Source organism: Lytechinus variegatus, chromosome 3 (assembly GCF_018143015.1).
Source record: "Lytechinus variegatus isolate NC3 chromosome 3, Lvar_3.0, whole genome shotgun sequence".
In the NCBI taxonomy this organism is placed as follows: domain Eukaryota; kingdom Metazoa; phylum Echinodermata; class Echinoidea; order Temnopleuroida; family Toxopneustidae; genus Lytechinus; species Lytechinus variegatus.
The window spans coordinates 26,118,973-26,127,856 of record NC_054742.1 but is presented as its reverse complement, the minus strand read 5'-3'; the positions used below and the strand labels follow the sequence as shown (position 1 = coordinate 26,127,856).

Here is an 8,884-nt window from a genome sequence, read left to right as displayed (position 1 = left end):
TTTGATAACAGACAAGTTTTGCACAGGCACAGACTCAGACTTTATCATCGGACTGCTTTACTGAACACATTCCGTGATATTGGCTAGTGTGAACTTACTTTTAAAACTCATAGAACCACTTCCTTCAACTTACTTTTTCTGTTTTATCAAGAATCATTTGTCTATAATACTGCATTTTTGCCATTTCGTCCTTCATTTCATTTTTTTGTATATTCTTTTTGAATGACAAATTTTGGTCGACTGTCCTCTGCCACGCTTCTTCCATAGATGTGTGTATAATTTTTTTCTGTAAGAGTATGGAAACTGTTGAATCCGCCTTCTTTAATCTTTCTTTCCCCGTCTCTCTCCCCCTCTCTAATAATGATAATCTTGATGATTATGCAGTTGTCTATAGCAACGAACACGCATTCACACAGGGCTTCTTTTATTGGTCAAAACGCAAGGAATATAGTGTCATAGCATGTCTATCTTTGTTCAATATTACATTGAGGAGTTGCTCTTAGATGTCATTCAGCTAACTGGAGCATGATCAATCATCATATAGCGAGAAATCATTCCGTCAAACGAGTTTCTTCAAAGAAAAATCGTAAGTTTTACACATTGAATTCGTTCCCTTCTTTATTCTGTCATTAAGTTGATAGGGATTTATTAAGCATATACATTATATTAATCAAATTGTAATGTTAATCTTTAAAATCCACTTTCTTTTATCTCTTTCAAATAAAAATAGTTTTAGGTTGCAGTCTGATGGATTGTATTATCATAATTTTGGTCTTATTCGACTAATGCCTTTTTAATATTCAGTATGTCAATGTCATCTTATTTATTTTGTAGTGGTGTTGTGGACTAGTGGAAATAAGTCTCCTGGTAATACTACATGAGAAGGTATTGGCCTGGGGTATTATTACATTCACATATTCTGTCATTGGCAAGATAGGGAGTTTTCGTTACGCAAGACGGATTCAAAAACTCAGTTAATGTATTAAAACTGCCCGTCAAACATGGCAATGAACCACTCGAAGGTCTGAAATGACGAAAAATTACAAATAATTATGCCGTTTTTCCAAAGTCCAGGATGAAACTGCTGTTTTGATTCACCTGTTTTCTTTCAAGACTTCTTTGGTTGTTCATTGCCATGATGAGCATTTGACAATAGATTTTCTATGTTCTTGAATCAGTCGTAAGTTATGGAACGGAACTCCCTATTATCACTATACCACACTAGATCCGCGTGAGGTAAACGGGTATAGCTGGCAAGAATCGGCTTGTACCAAAAGGGAGGGTAGCGTCGGCGTCGAGTCGCGAAAACGGGAACCCCACTTTCGTTAGCCCCAATCCCACCGGATATGCCGAAAGTGTGCGTTTGGGGACTTAGTTTCACAGAGTTTTGAATTTGTATGAAGACACCACGCATCTCACCATGATGACATGCAAAATGTTCATAAGTCGACATGGCTCGACTGCAAGATTCGTATCTCTAGTATTCTTAAAAAATAACGCTTGTTGGAATGTTCCCAAGTGAGTGGGTAGTGCATTATGTAAGTCAGGATCCGATACCGGGATAATAAATAAGCGCCATTAGAGACGTATAGCATATAAGCGGATTATTATCATTATTAAATAATTCATTAGCCTCGTTTAGACGTGGGTTCACTCTAAGAATTGGGTGTACTTTCTTGGTCAATGTTGCGTTGAAACATGAAATTTCGCAATTTGACCAATTACTGTTGGGTAACGTCGGTATTGTTTCTCAACATCCATGGTGTAATTGATTTTTGCTCCTTGTTATTATGAATAATATGTTGAGCAAACCGGCGATGCAAATGCATCGCGAGCCCACGGCACGATTATTTATTGACGAACTCCACAGAGAGAGGCGTTTACGGAACCTTTTTCGGAAGTATAGCATGTCTTCCCTGATGTTGATGATGCGTTCGAGTTTATATTGATTAGCTAAATGTCGTTTTGTATAGGAATGATAGATTGAATTACGTGTTTTAGTTGTAGCTGTATCATGGTTGGCCATGTGTAGAGTGTTGCGAGTATATCGTAATTGTTGGCATTCCCCGGGCCGCTGCTTCAAAACCCATACCCATATTTACGGGTAAGTTTTGCCCAAAAGGTAAAAGGTACCCATTATAAGGGATTTATTAAAATTCGACAAGCAAAAAAAAAAGAAAAAAAAGAGGTTATCACCCAAAATTGGTGGAGAATATGGACCCATGTTTAAGGCCAGTGTCTATTAAAATTGAGGTCATGTTTAGGGATTTTCCAGCATAAAACTATATCCCATGTTAAGGGATTTCTTCCAAAAAAGCGACCCATTCCAGCGGCACATCCCCGTATGCCTTATTTCGTGAGTACCCCCCCCCCCGGCCTGCTCCCGGCGAGAACGCTGTATATCCGGTAGTGAGCCACGCCGTGGGATTTTAACGGGCAATTTTTAAACTTTTGTCGAAGTTCGGTTGATATAGATCTAGGCTTAGGGTAGGTCGATTAAATCTGACTCTCGTTGAATTGCATCGTATTAACACTACGTTCAATTTAACTTATTCAAAATAATGATAAATGACATTATGTTTCTAATGTCAGGAATTTTATAAATGAGGGTAATCTTCAAAATCCTTAGATTGGCAACACATTGGGAAGTTGAAGATCACTATTTTTCATCCAAGTTGGCAATTTGCAATTTTTCAAAAAAAATTGTCGAAGTTCTTAACCATGTGTGTTAGTTTCAATAACATCACATTATTAGAAGCATGTAGATGGTAGTGCTTGAGCACTTAACATAAACAACGTATAACTCCCTGTGTGAATGTACTTGGGTGCACACTATAATGAACATATTATAATCCTATTATAAAAGCTTTTATGCCTATAAGCCAGTTCGGAGTTTCATTCTGCATATGATCAAAAGAAGGTAATTTGCACTAAAGGGGCATGGTGATAATGAGATAAGCACCAAGTTTGATGCCTTGATTATTCATATATTCTTTTGAATTGTGTCTTCATTATAGATCCACAAAAAAACAATAATCCGTCCCCACTAGTGACTGGTATTTCACAGTTGGCCATAAGTACATTGTTATAACGACATGCTGATGCATTCAAAGTACATGTAGAAATGCAACAAATACCTTCATGGAGCGCTCATTGGTGTGCTATTCTATATAGTCACCTAGTCTATGCAATGTCTGCATCCTGCTAGGTAAGGCATGCTTACATAATAATCTTGTTTTGAACTCTGCCTATCGTAATGAAATAATGAAATGTCATTTGACCAAAAGTGCCCATGAGGAAACTCCGAACTGGTCTATTGGAGGTGCACTGAGGAATGAAGTTAACATGGCATAGCAGCAACAATGCCTATTCATGGACTGAGGGTAATTCACACTGTTAAGTCATGTTCGTAAGTTAAGAGCGACTTTAAGAACGACTGGTGATCCTTTCTTGTGGGAAATGATGTTCACCAATATATGTTGGTGATTATTTAGCACGTAAGAAAGGATCACCAGTCGTTCTAAAAGTCGCTCTTAACTTACGATCAGCTTTATGAATCACCCACCTGGCTGTATACATTCTTCTTGGATTTTGATAGGTGCATTGAGGTGCACCCAGGCACATTCACACAGGGAGTTATACTTTTTATTGTATAGGTATAGGCCTATGTGAAGTGCTCAAGCACTACACAACATTAAAATACAAATATTGCTATGAAAATCATAAGTCAGAAAATTTGGAACCAGTGGGATTCGAACCTGCCATGTCTACTGCTTTCCGGGCAGCGACTTAACCACCAGGCTATTCTGGTTCACGGCTAAATCACGATAAACTGGAATTCAAATACCCTCGGTCCTTTTCTTTCTGACTCATTAATATGCAAATGCAGTCCACCTTGGACAATAGATAGTACATTAAGAGGCTTTGATTAGAGGAAATTATAATTTGTAAACAAATTTTTGGCATTACTGCTATGTGTTTAAGATCGCATGCTCGATCTGTAATGAAAATCATAAGTCAGAAGAAATTGGAAACAGTGGGATTCGACTCTGTGCCCGGCTGCCATCTACTGCTTTCCGGGCAGCGACTTAACCACAGGGCTATTCTGGTTCATGACTAAATCACGATGAACTGGAATTCAAATACCCTGGATCCTCTTCTTTCTGAAATTGTATATAGTGACATGAAAGATTCTTTTTATTTTCCAAGTCTTCCCTTTGTTAAAGTTTTATTCAATCGTCTTCCTCTTCGTTTTCCCCCTCTCTTTCCTTTTTTCTTCCCCCGCCTGTGCCTTGACCGGGCTTCCTACGACCCTCCGACCAAAACAACCTTCTGAACGAGGCTGCTATATCAATATGGAAAAATAAAATATTTCGTAATTCAGTCAAGTCGATTGCAGTTTTTGGCACTTTTCTTGTGCCAAAACAGATTATTAATAATTTGTACTCTATCAGTTAAATTCAATCCAATGTTTTTAGAAAGAAATCCTCGTTATTTACCAACTTTTGAGAGCAAAGTTTATTATTTGTCAAAATTTTAAGTATAGAAAGTTCTCAATTATCTTAAAACAGGAAACAGATTTGGGAGGCCCTATCCCAATTCATAGCACGAGATGTTTCAGGCGTTTTATGTATAAAATCATGATTAATTATGACCGAAAAACTTTAGGATACGATGCCATGTTTTAAATGGCATACGTGTCACTTGCAGAAAAAGAAATTACAAACAAATCTTTGTAATTTGTCAACAAGTTTTTCACGACAGATGAATGAATCTGAGGTTATAAGGCAATAAACTGACCCAGTGACGGACCGTGACCCGGAGGAGACAAAGCATTGGAGGGGCACAGCCGGGCACAGCATTGTTCACTAACAATACAGTGCCCTAGCTCCAATGCTTTGTCTCATCGGGTCACGGTCCGCCACTGACCTGAACCCCTCTCCCCCCAAAAAAGATAAATTTGGCTTGATTTAAGGGTCTATCAAAAGATTTGCGAATGTTGAGACCAATTGTCGTTTTTTTTAAATGCAGTATAGAGCCTTATTTGGCCAAAAACAAAACTTTGGATTTGACATACGCATCATTAAATATCGTTCGCCTGCCTCGTGACCCCTCCCCCACCAGGGTACTGGGAAACGATTTTTGGCTGGGGTGCTGAAGTAGGCCAAAAGTCAGGGGCGGATCTAGCTTTCGTCAATAGGGGGGGGGGGCGAAAAAAAAGTTTCAGCCATGTATATTTTCCCCGATCGGCCGCTCAAAGTTGATCATTTTGTTCGTTTTTTTGAAGGGGTAATCGTAAAAGTCACATCTTAGCTATATTCCTATAAAACAACACACACAATAATCTCATGAGTCCTATCTAAATAGTGCGAGCGCGAAGCGCGAGTTCATTTTTTTGTTAAGTTTCATGTATTTTTTCCTGAAAATTGAACATTCTGGGCGCTGTTTGTGACCCTGAACAAGATGCGTATGTATCTGATCAAAGCATGACTTGTTAAGGACTGTTTGTAGTAGTCCATAAAGACGATACACAATTATTTCAACAATCAGATAAAGTGAGCAAGAGGCGCGAGCTAAATTTTTTTGATATTCCGACCTTAAAGAAAAATATTCCGAGCACTTTTTGTAATCATGAACAGGATACAGTCACGTGAGAGTGACTTTTCAAAAGATTATTTCCCACTGCTGCTTGACACCAAATAAGAAATACGTAAAACTGATAAATACAGTTATTAGAAGATTTAATCAAATCTCTTAAATCATATTGTTTCCTTTTGATGTGTTTTGCAATAATTGTATATACATGATGCTGCAGATGATTGCGTCCATCTACGCAAGCCCCTAGCCACCCATTCTGCCTTTCCCTAACCCTACCATCTTGTTTCTTTGGGATATTGTCAATTTCAAGTTCAAATTCATTTCATTCGCATCCATTGAAAAATGAACAAGAATTCATGCAATATACATATGAACAATAAAAAGAAAACAATAAATCCAAGAAAAGTCAATATCATGACTTCGGGGGGGGGGGGGGGTAGAACCAACATGCAGTGGATGTGGTGATTGGCAAAGGAAGAATAGGTCTATCGAAGTCCCGGGGTGGGGGGCACTTACATTGACGAGTGGATACCATGCTTTTTCACGATAGGGCACGTTACGTACGTACGTACGTAACGTGATAAGGGTGTCAAAAACACAAAAATAATGAAAAAGGGTATCTATTTCGCTAGGAAAATTACTTGTTTAGGGTCGAATTTGCGGGGATGATAAAACAAAATTAAAATGTTTTATAAAGGATGTCCTTTTTGCCCCAACACTTCGCGTTTAGAGTCCGATTTGCGCGAGGTGTAGGTTAAGCCGACGACCGACGGACCCGTAACAATAAAACATTCCAATACTTGTTAAGGGTAGGGTTTCACGAGCCAATAGTAAGGGGTGCATTTTCAGAATATGGAAATTATGTGTTTAGGGTGCTTTTCGAGACCCCATGGTCGCGCATATGGTATCCACTCGTGAATGGAAGGGGAGTTGACAAGATATGATTTATATTTATTTTTGAAATAATGATAATAATAGATTGGTAGGCCAACTTGACTTTTTTGGACGCAGCGGTGGACGCAGAGCAATGTTTGACTGCGCCTTCACACATTGTTTTCACGGGGCTCACGAGCGATTTGCGGAGGTTGTGCAAGGACGCAAATGCTCAAAAATTGCAAAACGTGCGATTAAATGTTTAGAAACTTCGCCAATCGCTCATGGCATGCATAGGGTCGCCTGGAGTTGCTTTTCGTTAGGAAGAAGTTTTAGAATGTTCGCCTTTTTTTTTAGTGTGCAGCTATCTACCTCTACTCTTCTGCATGGGTATTCACGACTGCCGTAGATTATTTTAGGTATTAGATGAAACGATACTTTGTGATAATTCCGCAATACAGATATTTCTACCGATATCCAAAGAAGCTTTCTCCTAAAACATGTAAATGGTTCTCAATTTTTCTTCTCTTTATTCATAGGAATTCAACCCTATAACATCGCCGGATCTTTTTTCGGTAAGCTCTGCATGAGTAAAAACATGGAAACCTTTGTGGAATTGGGCATTGCCTTTCGATCTTTGATCATGGTGGCTGGGATTCTAGGCAACATCCTCATCATCCTCGTTTACGTTCGTAAACGCATCCGAACCAGTACCGACGTGTTTATCCTGTCTCTAGGTATAGCGGATCTATCTGTGTGCGTTGCGATGCCTTTGAAGATCTTTGCGTCGTACAACCGTAGTTACACCAATTCGGGTCTATGTAAAATCACGCACTACTTTTCCCTCATCGGAACGTTTTTGTCTATGTTTCTAACTCTATGTATTAGCATTGATCGCTACTTTGCTGTCTGTCGTCCTTTGTTAAAGAAGAAAATTGTGACACCAAGTCGTGCGCTGAAGATGGCTGTTGGGTGTTTACTGTTGGCAGCAGCTGTAGGTTCAGTGGCACTGTTCTCAGCTGGCATAAGACGTGCTGGCCCTGTTTCGATGTGTAGTATACATGCTTCATATGTGAACATCATTCATAATTATAGCTTTTTGATACTTGGATTGTACTGTGTGTCTCTCTTTTTGATCATTCTCATCTACATTAAAATATACAAAACTTTACGGAATAAAGCATTAAGTCTTAAAAAGTGGTCCCTCCGAAATAGGCCTAATGTTTCGAATATGAGAGACATTTGCGGGAAGAAAGTGCATGCCCCGCACAAACGTGGCCTTCTGAGTAAACTAAACACTTTCAAAGGTATTAAGAAAGTAGACTCTTTAGGAACTCGCGAGGCTTGGAAGCCAGAGAATGCCACTGATCTTCATGAACCTGGGACATCAGGTACCGCTGGGACATCATCAGGTACCGCTAGGACATCATCAGGTACCGCTAGGACATCATCAGGTGAGATAAATGCTAACGCATCGACTTCTACTAACCAATCAAAATACAGTACTGATGGCACCCTCCCTCATCCGTTCGGCTTGTCGAGTGATCGAAATATCGACAATGATTTACAAAGATGTAAGAATAATTACAGCGACCAACAAGTACCTCCACATGAGATAAGTATTATCTATCGTTCATCCAGTCATCGATCGAAGAACTCTTGTCGTCATCTCCAGGGCTCAGTTCTTGCGTCCATAAATGAGCATCGAAAGCGAATGAAAGGAAACAACATCTCCAAGATGATATTTCTTGTAACTGTCATCTATTTCGTTACCTGGGTCCCGCTACTGGTATTTCAGTGCTTACCAGCAACAGTTATAATGGCCCTGCTTACCAAATCAGAAGCTGGTTTCACCGTCGTTTATTTGCTAACCCTTGCCCTGAATGTGAATCATTTCATTAATCCAATCGTCTACAGCTTTGTGAACGTAAGATTTCGCAGAGAATGCAAGGCTACATTTGAAAGGATGAAACGCCTAGTGATTAATTGATAACCAAATAGATCAAGAAAAAGTCAAGATGGCATGGCTGTATGTTGTCATGAACGTTGTCATGAAGCATATATTTTCGTTAATATTTATTTGAAATATGTACAATTTATTCAAGATACGCACAACCGTACTTGGCTTCATTAAATAAATTGCAATTTTTGTCTCGCCTACATAGCAGAGCGAGACTATAGGTGCCGCTTTACCGACGGCGGCGTCGTCAATATTGAAATCTTAACCAATGTTAAGTTTTTGAAATGTCATCATAACTTAGAACGTACTATATATGGACCTAGTTCATGAAACTTGAAATAAGGGTAATGAAGTATTACTAAACATCTTGCCTGCGTTTCAGTTCATATGATTAAGGTCAAAGGTCATTTAAGGTCAATGAACTTAGATCATGTTGGGGGAATCAATATCGAA

General features: G+C 39.1%; 1 protein-coding gene across 1 annotated transcript; it reads left to right on the top strand.

Moving 5' to 3' along the window:
* Positions 1 to 392: 392 nt before the first annotated feature.
* LOC121410627 (D(2) dopamine receptor-like) lies at positions 393 to 8,679 on the top strand. Its single transcript, XM_041602844.1, has 2 exons — positions 393 to 586; positions 7,011 to 8,679. Exons 1-2 carry the CDS (start codon positions 526 to 528, stop codon positions 8,459 to 8,461), a joined length of 1,512 nt encoding a protein of 503 aa, XP_041458778.1. The 5' UTR covers positions 393 to 525; the 3' UTR covers positions 8,462 to 8,679.
* Positions 8,680 to 8,884: the final 205 nt, after the last annotated feature.

Excerpts from the sequence above, each read along its gene's own strand:
- LOC121410627 (XM_041602844.1), top strand. The coding sequence starts at position 526 with ATGATCAATCATCATATAGCGAGAAATCATTCCGTCAAACGAGTTTCT. Across the intron at positions 587-7,010 it reads AGTTTCTTCAAAGAAAAATC|GAATTCAACCCTATAACATC; the intron begins GTAAGTTTTACA and ends CTTTATTCATAG.